The following is a 21,576-nucleotide window of genomic DNA, read 5'->3' on the forward strand; positions in this document are numbered from 1 at the left end:
ATAATGTATTCATTGGTCGAGAAATGTATCAGCTCCCCTCCGGCCGTAACTACATGGGATACGGTTTGCTGCTGCCAGTGGGAAGTGCCATACAGCTTTTTTCTTTTCGAGTGCTTGCGCTAATGCCTGTGCATGCCTTGCAGCTTGCTTTTTTCCTTTACCGGTTTTCGCGCTTGCGGATTTCCCTTTTAACGCTGCTGGTAGCAATGCGCGCCCACTGCCATGTGGCACGCTCGCGTGATCACGATAGCGAGCGCATCGCGAAGGATTTCGGATGGAATAAATCAGGGATTTATGGAGACTTCGGATTTAAGCACCTACTTACAGTAACTAAGGGCACGTGCCGCAGGATGTTCGTGCTCTTTGACAGTCTTTGTATTATTGTTATTGGACGATGGGAGAAAACTGCTAAAGTATGCGTAATTTTCGTTTCTGTCATTCAGGGTATGAACGCAAAACACGCAGAACGTCGACTAGGTACCTGTTATGCATGCTCAACCGGCACAGTGGCACAGTGTACTGTGACCGGAAGTGCGACAATAAGTCCTGCACACTGCGGCCTACTCTAGGTTTTCAAAAACAGCAACGTCCAGAGGTGGTGGTATTATTGCAGCTTCTAACGATCACTCAAGCTCTGAATACAAAGTATGCGAGTATACCGAAGAAGTGGAAATTCATCAATAAAACGCTTCTGCAGACAACGATCGCGATAGAGGCGAATACAGTACGATCGAGTACAATACTAAGAATATCTATTATCTATATTATACTCGTATGTGCAAGGACTGCACTTATTGTACTGTACTTACCAGGTTAAAAACATATAATACATACCCGCAAATTATGGGCCATAATTATTATTGTAAATCACAATTAAAATACTATAATAATTATTTGTAATTAATTTGTAATTGTTACGGAGCCAGAGCGAATCAATTCTTTTCTTTACGTTGTACGGAATGAATGCGTAATAATGCATTGCCTTTTATTTTAAACCATTTTGCATAATATTACCACGTTGCAAAGTCTAGGGAGATTTCTCAAGTTTTTTGTATTGTCTACTATAAAGGTGCTGCACAGGACTAATTCGGCAATTTGAGAGTTTTTGCTGTTTCGCTTAATATTCACAAATTAAAGGTACAACGGCAGCACGTCCAACGGTGCGGTACGCCACACTCTAATTGTACATCAACGAATTCCGACAATAATGACCTTTTATATTACTACAAAATTGCGTCATCCGAATTCAAAAATGTATCGTAAGTACCGCGTGCAAATAACGAGTCGGTTAAAATAATTTATATTTTTTACAAAATATGTATGTACAGTCAACCTACGCATGCGTCAGTACGTGTGATGTAAAGATGCATACAAGAACACGAACACCAGCTACATGCAGACGCCTGTATGGACGTCTCGACTACCGTCGACGTCCGTCGATCACCTTTGTGTAACTGTACATGTTTGTCCAGGTCAATATTACTTACCGTTGCCGAGAACATTAAAGGCTCACGTAAGATTGAATCCGATCCGCTTAGACGTATTGAACGGGATTGTTGGCGTGTGGATGACTGCTGTTGCAAATATATCGATTTTTTCAGGTGTAGGCTGGAGTATTATGAAACAAATTCCTTAATGCGTTGTCCCGCGGCGCACCATCGGCATCCAACCAGAATCCTTGTGCAGCCGGTTCAACGCATCTGACGATCCGGTTTTAAGTTTGCATTTACGCCGGTCAGTAGGAAAAAAAGTGTTTACCTGTGATACGACGACGTGTTCTTGTGTGGGGAGTAAAGTCAAACGATTTTCCCCGTTAAATGGCACTTCACATGGGGCCTTTCATTTTATAACATCTGCCGGAGCGCCGTCCGTGTCCCACATTACATACATCCTGGAACTTCCATATACTGGATCCTGTATAAGCGTGATAATCTGCGGAACTTCTACATGAAATACATTCGTCAATTTATGACATAGTTAATAATTTCACCAATAATTATTTGCCGAACGGATAATTTATTAGCACACCATACGCGAAAGAATGAGTGTGGTATCCCGAAATCCTTCCATCTCGGTCCAAAATATGAAGTGAGTAATTAAAGTACTATGTGAATAAAAATAACTAGAGCCGTACAACTGTATTCTGCACATCCTACTGATTATAGTACGTATATTGTGCAGTTAAGTGTTAATGTATTATTTATGGCACCCCATTTGTACTTAATTAATGGCGCACGGAATATGTACAGTAACCGTTAGCGTTTGTTTGCACGCGCAAAGATGATGCGCACCAATATCACTACTCTACTCTTCAACAAATTACGTTATACAGCTTTGTATTATTTACAATGGATTCATTTGCAACAATACATGGCAAATAAAGTCCATTGATCGAACTGCAATCCACCGCGCGTGTTTTTATTTGCACAGTAAAACCACCAGCAGCGTGGGCCATATTTGGTCTGAGACGTCGACCAAGTCTTCCAAAATTGATCATCCCGCATCGACATCGAAGAGCCCGTACATCCGGGAGATCCACACCAATGCGGCACGCAGAGTAGAACGGCAACAACAACAACATCTTCGCTCGCGTCCCTCCCTGCCTTCTTCGCACCTATCATCAACCCTACCCAAAGGTCGCGCCGTCCCCCGTAAGTGTTTTGTTTAGTATGATTTAGGCTGGGATGTTTTTCAGCGTGCGCGTCAGTTCAGCGAATTTTGTTATGTTTACCGACGTTTCTTTCCAATTTGTTGATTGCCGCGGAAACACCCATAAATTTGTTGAAATGTTGCATACGCGGTGGTAGATACAATGTATGATAATAGTACGTAGTTGTAATGTAACGAAAACCAGGACAACCCATCTGCAATTAAGTAATCATTTATACTATGAATCTGTTGCACGTATCGTGCGATTAGGTACACGCGCATCGGGATCGTTAAGTAGTGGGTTCATTCCGGGGACATTTTCCAACGGTGCCAGCAGCATTTCCGCTCTGTCCATAACCGGCACCGTCGAGCATGATGAACTAGATCTGGGATATCAGGGTCATCTTTCTGATCGCACTTCGGCGCGCAGGACGGATGTGTTTACGGTTTGTGATGTGGAAATTCAAGGTAAGAGCATAATTTTATTAGCTGCTGTTCAGGCGTAATAGTTACGCCTTGACTTTTGATAGAAGTACCGTATGTATAGTTTATAAATGCACTGTAATTGCAGAGCGGTTTCAGTAATGATTACTGTAATATTCGTTGAAGTTGTCTATCATTCGTATATATAACCGGAAATTATGAAATTAATACAACAGCTGTTGATCTGAGCACTTTTTATTACAAGATTTGGCACAATCTAGAAAGTGAAAAACTTTAGTTATCCACATCGAACCATCATAAGCGGTCGGCCTTGATCGGCCAGGGTCAAAAAGAGGGAGGAATTTGGAGAGGGAGGAATTTCTGCCTGGTCAAAAAGAGGGAGAATTCTAAAGCGAGGGAGGGAGGAATTTTGATATGGTCAAAAAGAGGGAGGAATTTTTTCGAAGTTCAAATGAAGTACTTAGTGACCTCGAACCCAGGTCTCCGATGTCGCCACCAAGATTTTCTCATTATTTGCACAGTATGAAGGGCTGAGTCGAACTGAAGTGCTCGGGGACCTCGAACCAGGGTCCCCGAGGTCGCCACCGAGATCTTTTTGACCCTGGCCATATTGATTGAGGCCAATATTGATCAGAGATTCGCATACTTTATGCTTCACATATTATTTCTCTTAATCGAGGTTCGAATTTTCTAAATTTACAAAGAATACATTGTGTATATACTTGGTTATAGTAAGGTCAAAAGTTACTGACAAATCGGTTCAAGCGGACGATATGGCTGATGAATCCGTCCTTTCCACTGTTCAGAAAGAAAACGAGGAAATTATGGAGGAAAATTTTAAATTGCGGCGATTAGTGGAAGACTTGAGGTAAATTCTAGAACAGATCGCAATAGAGCGTAGGATGTAGGACGGATGTCATATTAATGTGTCCCACGTCAATATATGTCGTGCCATATGCGCTTCGATATTGTCCGCATTGTGGCGTGCATGGTGTAGCACATGGCGCAGTAATATGACACATTTGCAGTTTTAATTTTATGCACATTTGGGATTGTGACGAAATCATAGCCGTTTTGTGGTGTACCGGCTTTCTCCGTTTTAATGTTTTCCATTGTACAACTGGTTAAATCGCATGCCGGTTGCGGTTTGTAGGGATCATTTACCGGCGATTCAGAATCGGAAGGTGAGATGCATGAATCAGAGGAAGTGCAGCTGGATGGCGTTAGCACTTCAGGTCTTGTTGTATTCAGCGGTGATAACGATGCTTTCGAATTAACTTTTCGCAACGTCGGCTGGTCGCGGCGAGACGGCGAAGCGGTCACGGTGGCATCCATTGTGTCCACTGTAGACTTTATGATGGAAAGTGGCGGCGGGTTGTTCCTGGTGCCGGCGAGCGGTGTAGGGCTTAATGTTTCCAAAGGTTCTGGTGTTGACGTAGTGGGCTGATACTGTGAGTCATTGTTGTAACTTGGACTCGCACTGGAAGAGTGACGGCGATCAGTTTTAATGTACGGTGTCCGAGGAATTAGCGGTTCGGACACATTGAAATGCACAGTCGGCATCCGTACACGCTGGCCTAATGTTCGTGTACTTCGTGGTGTAGTGGCATCCCGTTGAGGGTTATATAATTTAACTTCGGCTTCAGTGTAGCAGACAGGTGGAACGTAGTCACGTCCATATGGACCTCCTTTTCCGTAACGTCTCATCCGTTTTCCTTGAGCGGTGAACCAAAAGTCGTCTCCATATTTCCAGAGCATGTAGGAGATGTAGTCGTCATATGCAGTTTGTACTCTGGCTTTGACATGGTCCGGGCATATGCGTTGAATACTGTATTTATCGTCGTAGTCGGCTTCTGTGCATTCTCGATATGAATGCAGGAAATCTTTGCATTTCGGGCAAAATAGCTTTCCATTCTTCAGTCTGTAGCTGTCGAAGTCGATATGTCGAGGATGGATTCTTCGGTAATTTTGGGAACAGTTCCTTTGCTTTGGAGTGTGGTGCTCGTATCGATAGTCGTCGGCGTCGCGGTAACGGTCAAAACCACGTTCCATTGTAATATTTTGCTGGTCAGGTGCATAGTGGCGTTGTGCACGTACTGACCGATGACTATTGTAGTCGTAGTCATCATCCCGTTGGTTAGCCGTTGTAATCTCAACCGGGTCTGGTGGTAAACGAGATTGTTCTTTATGCTCAAACTTGTCTAATCTTATGAGCATTAACCGTATTTTGTGAACAGTGTTCAAACCGATCATAAATTTTCGGTGTTTTAATTTGTAGTCGAATGCACGGTGTATTTCTTCGACTTTTTGTGCTTCCGGCATGTCAGGATTAATTTCATAGAATAATTTCTCCATTTCATTAAAGAAATCATTAATATCGGTACCGTCTGTGTACTTTTGCAACGCAGCAGTTTTAATTTGGTTGCTCTATAATCTTCCAGTTCATTTAATGTAGGTTCTGTTGAAACAGCTGATAATATGCGTGCACTGTGCACGTTTAATTTACCGGCGTTAATTTTACTCGTACTCGTATTATCAATATGGGCGCGGTGTGTATGCGCAGATAATTTCGCTTCCGTTGATGCGCATGCAGTGCTATCTGTGCGTGCTTCTGTGGTGGGCTGCTTAAGCCACTGCATAAAGTTGGCTGCGTGCTGGGCAGCGGATAGCTGCAATGACTGAGTTGTCGTCAGTCTGCTGAATGCATGATAGAGCAGCACGGCGGATCTGCATAAGCACTGCGTTATCCAGAAAGTAGCTTTCCTTCCGTTAGCGAACGACTGAGATTTTGGTACTTCTCTCTATACAGCTCAGGTTCAGGGAAGAGACTGTAAGATGCGACGCTGCACTAGCCATTCAGTGGTCTGTTCTGTCTCGCTCACTGTGCTGGAAGCAGGGGAACTTGCAGGCACGGGTTGTGGCTGTGTACTGTCTGTGCCTGTGACTACGGCTGTCTGACTGCCCACGGGAAGAGTGTGCAAGGAAATCTCTCGGTGTGCCTGCTTTGGGTCATCAGTTGTTGCTTGTAACAGATGCTGCTGCACACTTGACAATGGAATATTATTTGCCGATATGTATGCAGATAATTTTTCCACAAAATGCTGTCTCTTCTTCGCTTTGTTAATGTTTAGACTGAATTGTTCGCTAAGCCAGCGCAGCTCTGACTTTGACGAACAGTTCAGAAGAGACAGGAGAAGAATCTTCTCTGAAGATTCCATGGATCTGCTGAGCGGAACGCTTAATGCTTTCCCATGGAGAAAAGATCTGTCTGTGCTCTTACAGTCTCATCGGATGCGGGAACACAGTATTCAATAATTTTGCTACAGTATGTACTGTATATATGTACTGTAGACAAAGGACAGGGTGTGGCAAAATTATCGGCAATGACAAAATAATATGATTTCCAACAATTTTTTAAGAGCCAAACAGTTACAGTAATCAATCTATTCGCAATTTTAATTTAGTAAATAATTTCGCTAATGTACTTTCGAAATTTTATGTTAATATTTTTGCACAAAAGCCACTCAGAAAGTTATGTACGATTATGCAAAAAACAGCGGCAAAATGGGAATTATGCAATTCAAATGTCTAATTTGGCCAGAATTATACACTAAAATCGAAAATTCGCAATAGTGCTACCGATGATTACAAAAAAGTAACAACTCACTGAACGACAACTGGCAAAATGATGGCGTCGGTCGGCTTCCTGGTATCCTGTCGGGTTGGTTCGGAAACCAGGAGCGCCATGTAACAGCAGCCGGTTTGACTGCTGTTCTAGTGGGTTGGTTAATCCACCTTACCACGATCTGTCGGCTGTTAGTGTGGGAAAGGCTGGCACGGTCGGCAGCGATGCTGACCGGAAGCTGACTACCGTTTACATGGTGGCAATGATGGGAGATGCACGATCATCCCATGGCGATTACGCAACACAACACAAGGTCATCGCATGAGTTTATTAGCAAGTACACTAGCAAGATTCGGCGAGCAACGCAAGCTGAGGAGCAAGACGCATAAGCGTTGAGCAAGAAGCGCGGAAGGCGCGTTAGCAAGATTCGGAGCAAGCTGCAGCAAGACTAATTTCAAGATGTTTCTGACCGTGAGATGCGGTCGGTGAAAGTAGGAAAACTAGGATTCTGATCCTCATAACACAACAACCAATAAACGGTAGAGAAAGGCAATTAACACTCCTACTGGCGGTACATCTAATTTCTATCGCTACAATATTATTATGCCTGATCATGACAGCCCTGGTGCGGTGTGCCAAGAAGACGATCCCCTCCTTCATCCCGATCGCAGTACAGGGAGATTGCGCAAGCAGGATGTCTATCTAATTGGGATGATGTTCGTGGTTAACTACTGCAATTTTGTCTGCTTTTCCTTGATAGCGCCATTCTTCCCTAAAGAGGCATGCTTTAATCTCGAGTAATTCTACTTTGTTTCTTTTTATATGATGTATCATGTTCAGATCGCCGCAAACTGGGACACTGTGCATAAAACTGACAAATAATGTTCCAGGTTGTTACAAAAGGAGGAACACAAGCGCTGGCCTCATGGATTTTTGGCTGCTACCAGTTGGTGGTCTTTTTAGTGTGTCCGCAAGTCGGCAAGCATGTACGTCTCCATATTGGCCACGGCACATTTACTGTATTTTGCGTACGAAATTCAATCCGGCATCTGACTTTCCTGGCTTTGCATTATTAGGTCAGCCACCTGGGAACGACATTCCTGTTTGTCGCGGGAACATTCGTAACCGGCACCGCCTGTGCGCTCTTCGGGTAAATAAGTAACTGGACTATGAATGTGAACTGTACATGTGCAGTATGCAGCAGAAATGCGTAGTGGTCTATAGTACGGTAGTGTTGCACAGATAGTACTGCGTTGTCTGTGTAACTATTACGATTACCGTCTAAGTAAGTATCCTTCGCGTTCGCTGCCGATGGAGTAATTTCCGGTCTTTGTAGATTGTTATCGATGGTAGAGGATTTTCATGCGTTTATCGCACTGGCTTTTGCCATCCGCATCGTCGAGGGCGTCGGGGCCGGTGCCTACCTGACCGCGTCATTCTGCATCGCGGCAACTGAATATCCAGCTAGAATGGCTTTTGTACAGGTAGCAACTTTTAGTGCTTGATTGGGCTTCCATAAATGATAAATTAATAAACAAGAGCGAAATTGGTACCGGATGTGCCAATCTTACAGTGGTTACCTTTCAGACTTTAAACAACAATAAATAACTGACGAAGTTTCACATCCAACGTACAGTCACAAAACAAATTACGGTGACTGTATGTTTTGTTATAATATTAAATATAATACAGTTTATATAGTTTAATACAATCTTGATAATAATAATAATATTTTTGTAGGGTCTGCTGGAAACAGCGAGCGGCTTGGGGTTGAGTACCGGACCGACAATTGGCGGTGCGTTATATACCGTAAGCTGAATGATTGCCGGCTGTATATACTGCAACAGCAGTGCTTACTATTTGCTGCGTAGAACTAGTACCGATCTTTGCATTGATAATTTGTAAAACCGGGCAGTTATATTGCTGTCGAAGTTCCGAAGATGTCTCACGGATCTGGTGTTTAGGCGGGCGGCTACTGGATGCCTTTCGCTGTCGTAGGAAGCATTCTTGTAATTACGGGACTGCTCTCTACATTTGCGTTGCAAATGCACTCTAGATCTCGAAATGATTCTCGTGCCCACCGGAAGGGTAAAGAAAATTAATCAACTGATGCCCGTGAAATTCTCATTGAACTGTCTTTGCTGGTTTTTAACACCGTTGCGTCTGGTTGCTTGCAGTAATCAACCATGCATCCGGATCCCTGTGGGATCTGCTCAGGATTCCTGATGTACTCGTTTCCGGTATGACAATTGTCTGCGGTGCTATGTCCATTGGATTCTACGAGCCATCTCTGGAATTGCATATTGATAAGGTAGACTAATCGGTTACACAAACTGCCTTTCCATGCTGGCAGGTGTTTCGAATTAATTTTCTCTTTTCCGCTAGTTTCTGAGTTCACCTTTCGAAGTGGGATTGGTCTTTCTCGCATCAGCCGGATCCTACGCTCTATTTTCGCCTCTGTGGGGCGCAGCGGCGGACCGGATGAAGCAGCCAAAGAATCTCATGATCTGTGGAAGCTGTATTGTGTCCACTGCCTTGGTACTCATGGGACCGGCTCCGTTTCTTGGTGTCAAAACGTACGCACGCGCTTACAGTTTGTTATAAAAAAATTATAATTGCCGTATATGTTGCTTATGTTAGCCGACAAGACTTAATTTTGATTCAGCGCATGCCCACATATATATCTTAATAGACTATAAAATACGCACTGTAGTGTGGGCTGTACAATAATACCGATTCCGGAAGAAGTATGGGTATCGTGAGATTGTTGGCTTGATAGGAAATTATGGATCGTCATATTGGCACTCTTGTTACATGGGATCGGGGTTGGCGGTCAGCTGGTGCCGCCTCTGCGGGATATGTTGACCGCAGCATTGTAAGTGGCAACGCCATTACGGCATACGCAAAACTGTTAAATAGATGGTTTTTGTAGCGAATTTGTATTAACAAATTAATTTTACGATAATGTTTAATTATACCGGCTGATGAAATGACAAAGGTGTTGAATTATTAATAACGAACGGTAGTTGTATTCAAGACCAAGCATTACATATGTACTCCAGGTGTCAAGTCCGCCATCGCATTGGCGTTTAGTGCTGGTATGCGGTAGAAATCGTTTACTTCGTAATTACTAAAACCACTTGTTGTAATTTCATGTAAGCAGTGAGTAGCGATTTTTCACCGGTTAGTGGTTACTGTCTATTAAACTGTCCACATACTAGTAACTGCAGTGTATTCTTTTTAGGAGAAACGGTTTCCGAGATGATGTGAATACACACGGTCTGGGATCGGGATTATTTGCGTCCGCATTCTCATTAGGCGCTTTTCTCGGTCCGTTAATTGGTGGTTCGCTAATTGATGTGATATCCTTTGAGTGGTCGGCCTTTCTGATCAGCTGTATAAATGCATCTGTAGCAGTGATACTCCTTATGATAGTTTTTCTGCGGCACCGTGCAGCGCATAATTGTCAGAGTGCTAATAATTTTTAGATGAGAATAATGATTCGGCCGTTCATACTGGTTCGGGTTATGGCTCAATAACAGCCTGAATTTTGAAGTGAATGATAAAACTGTGGGAAATTTTCTGCAAGTCCAGTAATGCAAATCTGCATATTCCAAATCGAAATGCTTGAAATGACAAACTGCGAGTGTATTGGCTGAGATGAAACCCTTCGTAAAAAGTAAGTTAGCAAGTTATAAAACTGCTTAAGTTTTAGAATAACTACCCTAGAAAACTACTGATGGTGAGTAGTAGAACCAAATCAGGTTCCAATCTGAAGTTACAGAACCAAATCAGGAGAGCAAAGAAGTCATGGACTGCAGAAACGTAATGCTGATTTCGACAAAATGAACATCGGAAAAAACTGCATTTAGTTTAAAAGATTACAATCAACTTTTATTACTCAAAAGTGATCTCTCATAAATGAATGAGCGACAAATGTATACTGCGATAATAAAGCAGCAAAGCATACCATCGACAGTGTGGGACCATGTTTAATCCAACGATAACGGCGTTTGACATCCGAATCCCTGTACAGCGAATCAATCACACCAGACAGCTAACAGAAACACACCACAAGCACCGAATTTGCTCTTTCGTTTAAGTTTCAATGATGTTTCTTGCCATGATCCTTGGTGGCTTCTCCACTATGTTCCCGCAAATCCTGTTCAAAATCAAATGGTAGTGTTCCGGCCTCCAGCTGTTCGTTCCATTTGGCCACCCACGCATGAGGGCAGATAGTACGAAACACCTTCTTGAAGTAGTAGCACGGCTCGTAGTCCTCGCCCTTCAGCTTCTTGCAGCGCTGGTAGTCTAGGTAGTTCACCCAGCAGCGCTTGGCCTGATTCTGGTTGGGAAATCGCGGATCAAAGGGTGGCGCCCAGAATTCACCGGCCATAATTTTACGGCGGATTTCTTCATCGTTTTCCTCCCGTTCTTCGTGAGCTGGTAGCGACATGTTGGTGGATTAGCACCTGCAACAGCAAAATAACGGGATCAAACTCTGAGCTACACTCTCCACGCAATGCCTCCAAGTTCCAACAAAAGATCAAACCACAGTTATGATGCAACACTAAACAATCCTATATAACTATATAGGATCATACCTGCGCCTTGCAATAAAAACAAAATATTCCCACAATAATAGCTTAAAAACCAAAAAAGATGCGATGCTTTTATTTTTTAAATGAAAACTATTGCCACAGTAAAAATTAATGTTCACATGATACAGGTAGCGAGCTAGAGATGGGTTTGATTCTGACTTTCTGCCCGGTTACTAAACAACGTCCTCGGCGGGTGGCTTAAGAATAGGTACGACTCTCTTAAAGATTGCTGGGGTTCGTATCTGTTCTGAGTTTTCGCACATTTTTGGTCAGTTTAATTGTTTAAACTTTGAAGTTTTAAAATTTTTATTTTTCAAAATTGTTCTTATTGAGTGCTGGTAATCTGGTATAGAAAGTTTCAATTTCTGCAGTTTATGCTGTGTAGTGTTTAGGTTTATACATTTACCACAAGGACCCAGAACGGAAGCGCAGAAGTGTTGATTTCGTCCTCTGAAATTATCCGGAATCGGATTCGTTGCAGTCATTGCATGAGCGAACAGTCAAACTGAGTCAATCGTCCGTGCGTGTGGAAAGTCTGGGACGGAATCTCTGGAAAATTTATTCCCTGTGTCCCTGTTGGCCGCATTCGAGAGTTGCAGTACAATCCTAATTCCTAAGTGAATCCTTCGCCGTATCATTCATGGCATCGCAAGCATTGACAGCCCGCGAATTGCGGATATCTCAGACTTGTCTGACAGCCAAAGCATTCACGGAGCGCTTCTATCAGCGCTTGAACACCGAGCGACACGTAAGTCGCTGGCCCGTATCTACCCATCCAGCGCATTTATTTATGGATTCTATTTGTTTGCAGTTGGTGAAGAGTATGTACGAAGAAAGTGGTAAACTGATTTTCAATGGCCATGGGTATTGCGGTCCGGAGGCGATTGGAAAGTTCTACGAAAATCTACCCAAATGCACACCGACGATACAAGGCTTTGATGCCCACGAGATTGACGGTATGAACACAATCAGAAGTACGAGTACGTCAAGCTATATTTTGCTAGCTATAATTACATCGGTGAGCCAGAGTGTGAAGATGGTGTAAGCTTTTTTCTGATTTTTTTTGCTGAAGTGGGGACTTGTTACTTTCAGGGTTAGTTTTGTCGAATGGGTTACAAACTGCATGTGTTCGTTGTGTTTTTGCAGAGAAGTATCTGGGCGGCACGCCAGCCATTGTCATCTCGGTTGCGGGACATGTGCGCTACGGTAACCGCGGTGATCCGTCCAGTTCCAGTTACGATGAGCGTTCCACGAATCTGAAGGGCGTGCTGAACTTCTTCGAGACCTTCGTCATCACCGCCAAGAGCGGTACCTGGAAAATCCAGTCCGACAGTTTTCGCCACCAGAACTGCAATACCGATTCCATGCTGAAGGCCGACTCTTGGAATACCAGCATGCAAGAATGAATGACGTTGTTGTTTTGTTGGTTGTTGATAATAACGCTAAGCAAGGATGCGGAAAGGTACAAGTAGTATGTAGAAATTAAATTTCCCACTCTGCAGAACATCGAAATTAAAACACTTGTTTACACCGCTTTTTCCAGTTGAAAACTTGGAACTGAACATTCCTTAGCCCAGTACATTCTCGCCGAGAATTTAAAATTTAGAATCGGGAATAACCGTTTTAAACTAGATCTTTTTTGTAGTTTAAATCCAAAATTGAAAATCTCTCTTGACGTAAACGTTTTCCACACAAAACCATTTTTTAATGTTATCAGTAATAACGGTTGGGATCGCCTCCATCATGGCGATTCAAGCGTGCAGAGCTTTTCCGCGTCCTTGCTTTGCGATCTTCACTTTAGAGTCTGTGATAAAATGTAGTCGATGGACATTTTGTAAGTTTCGTTGTTTTTAGGCAGAATATTGAGGTACAAAGTGTTGTTGCTGCGTTCGCCTTGTTATATATATATATATATATCTCTACTGCCGCCAGCGGTTATGCAGCGGTTTTGTTGTTGTTGTACTTCAGAATTTTGGAAAATGAATTTCTGAATTTTGTTGCCGGATTGTCAAGAGGAATAACGTACAGATAGTTTGTCCTGCCCGGGGATAATCTCAGCGATGTTGATAATTTTTGGTTTCGGTGTAATTTTTGGTGTAATTCGGGGTAATTTTTGGTGTAGGCATGTTGATTTTGCAAGTAATCGATTGTCCCAGCAAGAACGGCTGTCTTAGAACGCTGCTGCCTGACACAGGTTAATTGTTACTCTTCTAAATTCTCCTGTGAATTGCGGAATAACTTGAAACTACCGCTTCTGCAAGATGGTTTTGGTACTACGCTAGTTCGTCTCTGTGATGATTTTACTTCTGTACTGTTCAATACAGATGCTGACTGAAGATGAGTTAACTTAAAGCGTCGCTTGCGCAGACTAACCATTTTTATTAAAAATTATAATTAGTGAACTCGATAATTATTTCTAGAATACTGTATTGCACCGGCGGCATCGCTGACTGATTCGTTTAATCAGTTTTATGTACTCTTAGCATAATTATGTCTGTTTAGATGCGGAGATCAAAGGGAAGCGGTGAGTTACTGTATGTTTATTTTATGTAATACTCAATAAATTGGACTCTGTCGCAGTTATTTTTTGGTAATTTGAAATGCAGCGGTCAAAAGTGGAAATTCTAAATTAAAGTAGGATTGGAGTTACACAACTGATAAAATTAATGCAGTTTAAACCCAACGATCCTAGAAGGGTGTTACGAGGTCGGAAGACCTTTTGCGATATTAAAGCCTTAGAACTTTCGAGGTCACGGGCGATGGTGTGCCGCGCACGATTTCAGTATCCGTATCAGTATGATTTGTATGTTTAGTTTCTTTATCACACTACTGTGTGGAAGCCGATTTGTTTAGATACTAATTACTGTGCTGTAAAATGGAAGCGCTTAATTAATTATTGTAGGTGAGCACATACGGTTAATATGGTTGAGCACACGATAAATGTCGTCTTAACAGATAACCGCTTACTTCATAAATATTGGGGATAATGCTATTTCCTATCACAATCACATGTCCAACTGCCTTTGACTCACTAATAAGGACACGATATTCCAAGATTGTTCGTGAAAATTACAACAATCGCTAATAAATCTTCTTATCAGCCCGTACCAGGAAACCAGAAAGGCCACTGATATCCGCATTCTAATTTTTGTGGCAACGTTGCTGGACTATATAAAGAACATATTTATCAGCAACAGCAGCATCCATTTTCTTTTCTCCGCTACGGAATTATTACCTCTGCAAACATGTTGACCATTGCCGCTGTTCTACTGGCTGCGGCCGTTGCCGTCAACGGGCAAAGTAAACAACATAGCATCCGGAATTTATTATACAATAAATGATGTTCAATGGAAATTTTGTTTAGGTTGCGGTGGCTCCATCACCGTTGGTGAAGGCTCTCCAGTCCTCATTCAGTCACCCAATTATCCCGACCAGTATCCCAACAACGCCCAGTGCACATGGAGTGTGCGTGGAGTTGCCGGAAAGGGACTTGAGGTGAGTTATATGTACTATCACATCTCCTTATGAACCTTCAACCGCTAGAATAAATACTCGTATAAATAATACCTTGATCTATTACTGATTCATCGTTAAAAAATTAAGAAAAAGCATGTAAATACGAGTAATATAAGTAGTATTTGTTACTGACAAAGGAAATCTAGCAGCCCAACTGAAGTAACGACTACTTCTGGTCTCGCGCTTGTGCGCTCTACTGAGTCTACTCCAAATATACTAGTACTCGCGTATATGTACTTACATAGTTTAATATCTATATATAAACATAGTTTAAATATTTTTCACTTCATGCGTAGATTGACGTGCAATATAAACTGACACAACGGTCGCTCTTGCTTGTAGTTCAGCTCCATCGCCTTCAACCTGGAAGGTGGCTCGTGCACATACGATGCCCTGACCATTGGATCTCAATCGTTCTGTGGCACCAGTGGCCCGAATAACTTCGTTACCGGTGCCTCTGTGGTAAGGCAAAATTTTCGAAACCATATATTACAATTTGCGTATATATTCCTACCTTACACGTTCAAATAATCATTGCTGTTTTATTGCAGACCGTCTCTTTCCGCACGGACGGCAGTGTCCAGTACTCTGGTTTCCAAGTGGCCATCCGGGTTACCGACGGAGCTCCCCGTAAGTACTTTATCACTTTCAACAACTGGTAGCAATCTTTAGTGCAATCTGCTGTTGTAATGGAAACAATAATATCTGCAAAAACATATCTGTGGCATTAATTGTGCCGGATCGTCACTATGTTGCCGCATTGTGACAAAGTGTTTCGTACGTTTGTGCAGCCAGCAGCGCTTGCGGAGGTGATGTTACCGTGGAGGATGGAAAGACCTCCTATATCACGTCGCCTGGCTTCCCTGGCCAGTACCCCAACAACGCCGACTGCACCTGGACCATCAGTGGCCCGGCTGGAAAGGCTCTGCAGTTCAACACCGTCAGCTTCGACACCGAAAGCAACTACGACTACCTGGCCCTCAGCGAAGTGGTCAACGGTGCCCTCACTGAATTCTCCCGCTCCTCCGGCAGTGGACCCAGCAAAGTGCGCAGCCGCACCGGCGAAATTACCGCTGTTTTCCGATCTGACAGCAGCGTCCAGCGAGCTGGATTCAACGTCTCCATCAAAGGTCAGTGCTGACAATAAGCCATATTGTATATATCGTGCATGACTATTGCGGACCCCGTTGGTATCGAAAAAAATCACAGCTTCATTTCCATAGCTGCAGAAATTATCGTACAAAATATTAGCTTTCACCAGCACGTACGTTGTCTCATACAATAAAAAATTATCATACCTATATGATTGTGTGGATGTCTGGGTTCGTGTTTCTTCATTGGAATGTTTTTTACATATAGTCGAGTTCTGCGCTCCGGGTACCAGCCTGTGTCCCGGCAGTGAGACGCACTGCGTCGCCCCTTCGGCCTACTGCAACAACGTCGCCGACGAATGCCCTGGTAACATCGATGAACAGTACTGCAACGCCGAATGCGGTATCGCTCCCATTGCGCCCAATCTGCAACCCACCCGCATTGTCGGTGGACAGGAAGCTACTCCCCATTCGTGGCCCTGGCAGGTGGCTTTCCTCACCTCCAGTGGATCGCAGTTCTGCGGTGGCTCTGTGGTACGTGTTACTTTTTGCTCTGTACGCTGGTATATAAACTCGGTTCTTAAATATTCTAATTTCCTATAGTTAGAGCGCCGATTTACAACACTTCATAATACGTAGATATGTACTGTACGATGCTGTATGCTTAACTGCATTCACTGGAAAGTAAGAAATATGTATGTATAATTTTTTACAAGTATTTGCCAATTAACATTAAAAACTAAAACTAGCGACTACTTGTAGTCCAGAATGGACTTAAGACGGTTATAAGTAACTGAATAATCTACAGATCAGCAACCGCTGGGTGATGACCGCTGCTCACTGCTGTGCCGGACGCAGCCCATCCAACTCCAAAGTCCTGTTGGGTGGTCATCGCTACTCCAACCCCGAAGAGGGCTCCAAGGTGCACGCTCTGCGCCGCATCGTTATGCACCCCACCTACGGCAGTCGCCCGGCTACCCGCTACGACTTCTGCTTACTCGAACTGGAAGAGGTACACCATCCCCACCGTAATTAATGGCGCACTGTTATTGACCGTACCGTTGTATTGTCTCCACAGCCTGCACAATTCAGCCGCACCATCGTCCCCGTCTGCCTGCCCACCGCCGCCGATGGTGCTCCCGGCAGCAAATGCTACGTCACCGGCTGGGGTAACACCGGCAAACGCACCGCTCTGGGCTTCGGCGAATACCTTCGTCTGATCGAAGCCGCCGATGCCGGCAAACTGCCCAAGGATGTGGCCAACATGCTGCGCGGTACCTCCGTCATCCACCAGGTGGACGTTAACATCAGCGAACAGTCCTACTGCAACACCCAGTACGGTGGTGTCATCGATGACAGCATGGTCTGCGCTGCTGCTCCCGGCAAAGACACGTAAGTACCACTATTTTTTTACCAAGGTCCTCCTCGTTTAGCGACAGGGTGGCAACAGGGATGGGCGCATCCGTGTAAAGGTCAGGAACACCGCTTAATGATGATTGGCGTTGCAGGTGCCAGGGTGACAGTGGTGGCCCATTGGTCTGCGACCGCGCTGATGGCCAGCCTGGATTCGTCCTGGTCGGTGTAACCTCGTGGGGCCGGTAAGTTGTGATTAATCAGTGGAGCAGTTGTGCATGTATTTAATGAATTGGTGTTCTTACAGTGGCTGCGCTCAGGCTGGTTACCCTGGCGTCTACGGTCGCACTGCTCACGTACTCGACTGGATCACCGAAACCATGTACTCCAAATAAATCACTAAATTTACGCTTCTCCAGCTTTCACGCACTGCTTTTTACCGGTTTTAATTAATTGGTCTGGGTACAGGAGATTTTTATGCAAAATGTTGTTTTTGCGAAACACACAGGTTGCCACTAATTATGCATGAGCAACTATCAAAAATGCAAAAACGAAGCAAAAGATCGAAATAAAAGTGGCAAATACTAAAGCGCCCGGTTTCGTTACACAGATTAAACTTGATATATTTGTGCTTATGTGCAGCTGGGACAAGCCACGCCAATCTAAAGATCATAAGAAAAATTAATTAAGTCACATTTGCAGATACTAGTATTATATCTTGAACATTTTTTAATAAACAATGGTAACACGCAAGGAAGATTTTCGAGGTTTTGCCACGTCTAATCGTTGTGACGATTCCGCGACAGATCCCTGACGGCTTTGTTTAGTACTCTTATCCAAAACAACCATAGCCGTGCTGTAACGCCTGGTAAATGCGTCCATCCGGGCGAACTTTTGTAAATCTTCCTCGTCTTCCTTGCTCAGTTGGGAAATCTTGCGCTGACTGTCTTTCCTGGCCCTCGCTGCTGCTTATAAGATGCAAAAGCATTGTCTGACGAATTTGTTTTAAACATTAAATGCTTGTAAAAAAGGTCTTACTGTACTTGTACAAGAATTTCGATAAATAAAAATGTGTATAAGCCTGGTGTACAATTAGCGCCTAGCGTTAGCTGCGCATAAAAATTATTATGAATCATGTGGAAAATTACAAAAAAAATTGCAAATTCTGAATTGCGTAAACTTTACGTTTTATTCGGGGTGGACGATTGTCCGTTGAACGGGATATCCTCGGGCTCCAGCGCAGATCAGCGCGGGAACATCGTGGGGTCACGCGCGGAACACCCAAGCTATACCGCCGAGAAAAAGCATCCATTTTCGCTAATTGTCGTAGATGTTCGCTCTCATCCAAATTAATTAGTTCGCATTCGGCACCGGGAGTGCTTGTCTTTTCACCTATACCAATAATTAACAAGAGCACTGTTGATAGGTTTTTTATGTATTTGCTCCCAAAGTCCCAATTCCCCAAAAATGGAACTGTTGCGTAAATTTAGCACTTGATGGAGTTCGCAGCAAGTATTTCCATTACAGTTTTAAGAAGATATATATGTACAGTATTTACATACAATTTAATTTTATGTGTAATCAAGCAATGCATTATAATGACTGATATGTTTAGCTACAGGCCATAACGCGCTGCATACGGCACATATTGTACATAATTAGTAATGAAGTGTAATACGTTAGTATACTTCTGTGGACAGCATATTGTGTGAAATCTTTGAACAAGCGTACCATGTTGCACTATTGTTTCCGGCCTCATATACGGAAGTTTTCGAAGACAGGAATAGAACAAAGTAGCATAAGCGCAACCCACACCAAAGGATACGCCTCCAAATATTTGGTACGTCAGTCGTGCACCAAATTGTTCGAAAAGTATTCCTCCAACCAAACTACCGACACTTCGTCCTGCACAACAAATGTAATATAAATTAAGTGCAAACTCACAGACACTATTAATTTATCGTGATAGTTTTACAGAGGCGATAAGAACAGGATTACCTGCAAGGTGATCCTTGTACACGGATAAACCAAAATCTGCTACAGTACGTATAAGATCTTATTCAGAGTTAATTAAGGTTTGCACTCTATTCTACATCATGGTCCTTCGCCATTCTGCATTAATAGTATCTACTATCTACGGTACCTGTTTACGGTAATTATTATTATTTAGAAAGTTGTCTTAGCAGGCGCAGCCATTTGTAAATTTATTACTGAACAAAGTTTCTGTAAATCATTGAACTTCTAACAGATGTAGCACAGTAACTGTTTATTAAATTTTGTCGAGGTCAAACAAAATTTTATGTACTTGTACTGTAAATATAATATTATCACTACGTATTTGAGGCGTTTTTAAATCTTCATTCTGATTAATAAGTCAATGTACTTTATATCATTCTGTGGATTATACCGTATTGTACAAAATAATAATGTTAATACCGAAAGCATTATGTGCGCTGGCACTAATGCCTTGTATTGTAGCCAAATAGGCCGGCGCGATTTTGCCACAATACACGGAAATGACCACCCACAGCAATGTAGTCGTGAAGGCCTCCAAGATTTCCACCGGCAACACCAACAAAGCATTGCTGATGAAGGAATAAGCGATAAATCGGCATCCGTACAGCATAACGCAGCAGATAATTAGGTTGGTATGGCCAACGTATTTGACGATAATGGTGGAAGCAGCAATAAGCGGAATCGCCGACACAGCCGAAACTGTGTTGGTCAGACCGAGCAACCATTTTGGGGAGCCAATATAATCCATGAACAAAAACAGATAGCTGCAAATAAATGGACGTTGCATGCACCATAAAAATCCTGAAAAAATTAAAATGTCTTTATAAAAAAATCTATTTTTTAATTGTACAACAGGCATCAATACAGCATATATAACTGACGAAATTTTTCAAATTGCACTGTACATATAGCCAAACCTCTCCAGGAATCCCCAAGCGCAGCCAGCATAGAATACCATAAAAACGAATCCACAGATTCGGGGATTTTCCAAAACTCGCCGTACATTTGCCCAAATGATTTCTGTTTTTTGCGGAAGAGGAACACTCATAAAACATACGATAACGGTAGCCAAAGCATGGGCCGCGCAGTAAATATTAAACGCCGGCGAGTAATCCGCAGCGCTGTCAGGATCGCTAACTCCACCAATCATCCACCCGGAAATGGCAGGAAAAATACAGACTCCCAGAAGGGAAAATGTTCTTTGAAATCTCAAATCGCCTGCATATTCCTCTGTTAGCCGGTAAGCTGTGGCATCCAGAGCCGAGAACACCGTATTGATACAAACTGTTGCCGCAATACGCAGTGTGAGGTATATGAGAAAGGTCGTCATACGGCTTGAAAATCTCGATTCACTTTTATTGCATGATAGCACAAAACTGGAGCGAATTTCACAAAAGATTTTCTCCTGGTTTGGCATTTTGCAGTGATCCGACAATGTTTTATTCTCAAATGGCTGTACTAAATCCATGGGATTAACGATGTAATGATTTTTCGGCACATTGTTTTGATTAGAAGTGCTCGTATTTCCGTGGCAGTTTGCAGTTACGGAAGTGTTATCGAAGGACGCAATTGAACAAATTTCGTTGGCAGGAGAAAGGAAGACATGTGATGAAATTATTTTCCCACTTTTGCAGTATAACTCGGTGTTGATTTGCTGCGTGACCTTTTGATAGGTGATCGTAGTGGGGATGACGACAGGGACGGCTAACCATAGTAACACATGCACGCCAATGCTGATAAGACTGATTAGGATAAGAACACTTTTTGCGCTGCCGGTGCGGTGTGCCACATATCCAAACAACGGTGGACCAATGTAGCTGACGAACGGGAGGATGGCGTATATGACAGCTGCATCGGTCACTGTGAGACCCAGACTCCGCAGATGCAGTGTTAGGAAAGGATATAAGGCCGTCATACCTGCAATGCGTAGACGATGGCCCTTATTGAATTAGACAGTGATGCTGTACTTCGAAGTATAAATATTACCTCCGTATAACAACAGCATGAGTAATTTAACCGAGACCAGATGCTTGTTAATCCGGAGCCAGGGCTTTCGCGCGTCATTGTTTGCTTCCGGTCGGGATGGAGTCGGTTGCGATTTATCGCTGTCTTCTTCTTTAATTGGCTCAATCGCTGCCATTATAATTCAAGGGGGCACTGGATGACAAGGCTTCAGTGTTCGTTTTGTTTTGTTTAATCGATTAAACGGTTTTGTTAATACAGTATGTAGCAACGCGTCATTATATAGAAAATGTGCGTATAAACAACGCTAGTGTCGCAT

At 43.2% G+C, this 21,576-nt stretch overlaps 7 protein-coding genes across 7 annotated transcripts; 4 read left to right on the top strand and 3 right to left on the bottom strand.

The window, feature by feature from the left end:
- The first annotated feature begins 1,678 nt into the window (after window positions 1–1,678).
- On the top strand, window positions 1,679–3,965 carry LOC129583474 (uncharacterized). The gene is made up of 4 exons (XM_055475269.1): window positions 1,679–2,088; window positions 2,431–2,651; window positions 2,920–3,117; window positions 3,826–3,965. Exons 1-4 carry the CDS (start codon window positions 2,042–2,044, stop codon window positions 3,963–3,965), a joined length of 606 nt encoding a protein of 201 aa, XP_055331244.1. The 5' UTR covers window positions 1,679–2,041.
- A 64-nt stretch (window positions 3,966–4,029) lies between these two features.
- LOC129583475 (uncharacterized) lies at window positions 4,030–7,304 on the bottom strand. The gene is made up of 2 exons (XM_055475270.1): window positions 6,761–7,304; window positions 4,030–5,255 (listed from the first exon to the last, which is right to left on the bottom strand). Exon 2 carries the CDS (start codon window positions 5,143–5,145, stop codon window positions 4,030–4,032), a length of 1,116 nt encoding a protein of 371 aa, XP_055331245.1. The 5' UTR covers window positions 5,146–5,255; window positions 6,761–7,304.
- Window positions 6,503–10,286, top strand: LOC129583492 (MFS-type transporter SLC18B1-like). Its single transcript, XM_055475284.1, has 10 exons — window positions 6,503–7,498; window positions 7,609–7,704; window positions 7,795–7,868; window positions 8,055–8,202; window positions 8,459–8,527; window positions 8,683–8,806; window positions 8,896–9,029; window positions 9,104–9,294; window positions 9,498–9,593; window positions 9,963–10,286. The coding sequence occupies exons 1-10, from the start codon at window positions 7,322–7,324 to the stop codon at window positions 10,204–10,206; spliced, it is 1,353 nt and encodes a 450-aa protein (XP_055331259.1). The 5' UTR covers window positions 6,503–7,321; the 3' UTR covers window positions 10,207–10,286.
- A 299-nt stretch (window positions 10,287–10,585) lies between these two features.
- LOC129583494 (cytochrome c oxidase subunit 6B2-like) lies at window positions 10,586–11,455 on the bottom strand. Its single transcript, XM_055475287.1, has 2 exons — window positions 11,323–11,455; window positions 10,586–11,190 (listed from the first exon to the last, which is right to left on the bottom strand). Exon 2 carries the CDS (start codon window positions 11,172–11,174, stop codon window positions 10,824–10,826), a length of 351 nt encoding a protein of 116 aa, XP_055331262.1. The 5' UTR covers window positions 11,175–11,190; window positions 11,323–11,455; the 3' UTR covers window positions 10,586–10,823.
- A 119-nt stretch (window positions 11,456–11,574) lies between these two features.
- LOC129583493 (NTF2-related export protein-like) lies at window positions 11,575–13,441 on the top strand. Its single transcript, XM_055475285.1, has 3 exons — window positions 11,575–12,067; window positions 12,131–12,275; window positions 12,466–13,441. The coding sequence occupies exons 1-3, from the start codon at window positions 11,960–11,962 to the stop codon at window positions 12,723–12,725; spliced, it is 513 nt and encodes a 170-aa protein (XP_055331260.1). The 5' UTR covers window positions 11,575–11,959; the 3' UTR covers window positions 12,726–13,441.
- Window positions 13,442–14,460: 1,019 nt separating this feature from the next.
- On the top strand, window positions 14,461–17,868 carry LOC129583491 (transmembrane protease serine 11D-like). Its single transcript, XM_055475283.1, has 10 exons — window positions 14,461–14,619; window positions 14,684–14,814; window positions 15,178–15,297; window positions 15,387–15,465; window positions 15,627–15,965; window positions 16,195–16,460; window positions 16,735–16,938; window positions 17,005–17,318; window positions 17,435–17,524; window positions 17,587–17,868. Exons 1-10 carry the CDS (start codon window positions 14,565–14,567, stop codon window positions 17,672–17,674), a joined length of 1,686 nt encoding a protein of 561 aa, XP_055331258.1. The 5' UTR covers window positions 14,461–14,564; the 3' UTR covers window positions 17,675–17,868.
- On the bottom strand, window positions 17,545–21,559 carry LOC129583489 (major facilitator superfamily domain-containing protein 6-A-like). The gene is made up of 6 exons (XM_055475282.1): window positions 21,282–21,559; window positions 20,213–21,212; window positions 19,716–20,059; window positions 19,011–19,184; window positions 18,465–18,671; window positions 17,545–18,244 (listed from the first exon to the last, which is right to left on the bottom strand). The coding sequence occupies exons 1-6, from the start codon at window positions 21,433–21,435 to the stop codon at window positions 18,009–18,011; spliced, it is 2,115 nt and encodes a 704-aa protein (XP_055331257.1). The 5' UTR covers window positions 21,436–21,559; the 3' UTR covers window positions 17,545–18,008.
- Between the last annotated feature and the right edge of the window lie 17 nt (window positions 21,560–21,576).

The sequence above is a fragment of the Paramacrobiotus metropolitanus genome, unplaced genomic scaffold (genome assembly GCF_019649055.1).
Source record: "Paramacrobiotus metropolitanus isolate TYO unplaced genomic scaffold, Prichtersi_v1.0 Parri_scaffold0000010, whole genome shotgun sequence".
In the NCBI taxonomy this organism is placed as follows: domain Eukaryota; kingdom Metazoa; phylum Tardigrada; class Eutardigrada; order Parachela; family Macrobiotidae; genus Paramacrobiotus; species Paramacrobiotus metropolitanus.

Excerpts from the sequence above, each read along its gene's own strand:
- LOC129583474 (XM_055475269.1), top strand. The coding sequence starts at position 2,042 with ATGAGTGTGGTATCCCGAAATCCTTCCATCTCGGTCCAAAATATGAA. Across the intron at positions 2,652-2,919 it reads CAAAGGTCGCGCCGTCCCCC|GTACACGCGCATCGGGATCG; the intron begins GTAAGTGTTTTG and ends TCGTGCGATTAG. Across the intron at positions 3,118-3,825 it reads TTGTGATGTGGAAATTCAAG|TAAGGTCAAAAGTTACTGAC; the intron begins GTAAGAGCATAA and ends ACTTGGTTATAG.
- LOC129583475 (XM_055475270.1), bottom strand. The coding sequence starts at position 5,145 with ATGGAACGTGGTTTTGACCGTTACCGCGACGCCGACGACTATCGATAC.
- LOC129583492 (XM_055475284.1), top strand. The coding sequence starts at position 7,322 with ATGCCTGATCATGACAGCCCTGGTGCGGTGTGCCAAGAAGACGATCCC. Across the intron at positions 8,203-8,458 it reads CTAGAATGGCTTTTGTACAG|GGTCTGCTGGAAACAGCGAG; the intron begins GTAGCAACTTTT and ends ATATTTTTGTAG. Across the intron at positions 9,030-9,103 it reads TGGAATTGCATATTGATAAG|TTTCTGAGTTCACCTTTCGA; the intron begins GTAGACTAATCG and ends CTTTTCCGCTAG.
- LOC129583494 (XM_055475287.1), bottom strand. The coding sequence starts at position 11,174 with ATGTCGCTACCAGCTCACGAAGAACGGGAGGAAAACGATGAAGAAATC.
- LOC129583493 (XM_055475285.1), top strand. The coding sequence starts at position 11,960 with ATGGCATCGCAAGCATTGACAGCCCGCGAATTGCGGATATCTCAGACT. Across the intron at positions 12,068-12,130 it reads GCTTGAACACCGAGCGACAC|TTGGTGAAGAGTATGTACGA; the intron begins GTAAGTCGCTGG and ends ATTTGTTTGCAG. Across the intron at positions 12,276-12,465 it reads TGATGCCCACGAGATTGACG|AGAAGTATCTGGGCGGCACG; the intron begins GTATGAACACAA and ends GTGTTTTTGCAG.
- LOC129583491 (XM_055475283.1), top strand. The coding sequence starts at position 14,565 with ATGTTGACCATTGCCGCTGTTCTACTGGCTGCGGCCGTTGCCGTCAAC. Across the intron at positions 14,815-15,177 it reads TTGCCGGAAAGGGACTTGAG|TTCAGCTCCATCGCCTTCAA; the intron begins GTGAGTTATATG and ends TCTTGCTTGTAG. Across the intron at positions 16,461-16,734 it reads AGTTCTGCGGTGGCTCTGTG|ATCAGCAACCGCTGGGTGAT; the intron begins GTACGTGTTACT and ends AATAATCTACAG.
- LOC129583489 (XM_055475282.1), bottom strand. The coding sequence starts at position 21,435 with ATGGCAGCGATTGAGCCAATTAAAGAAGAAGACAGCGATAAATCGCAA. Across the intron at positions 20,060-20,212 it reads GCTTGGGGATTCCTGGAGAG|CTATCTGTTTTTGTTCATGG; the intron begins GTTTGGCTATAT and ends ATTTATTTGCAG. Across the intron at positions 19,185-19,715 it reads CAGCGCACATAATGCTTTCG|GACGAAGTGTCGGTAGTTTG; the intron begins GTATTAACATTA and ends TTTGTTGTGCAG.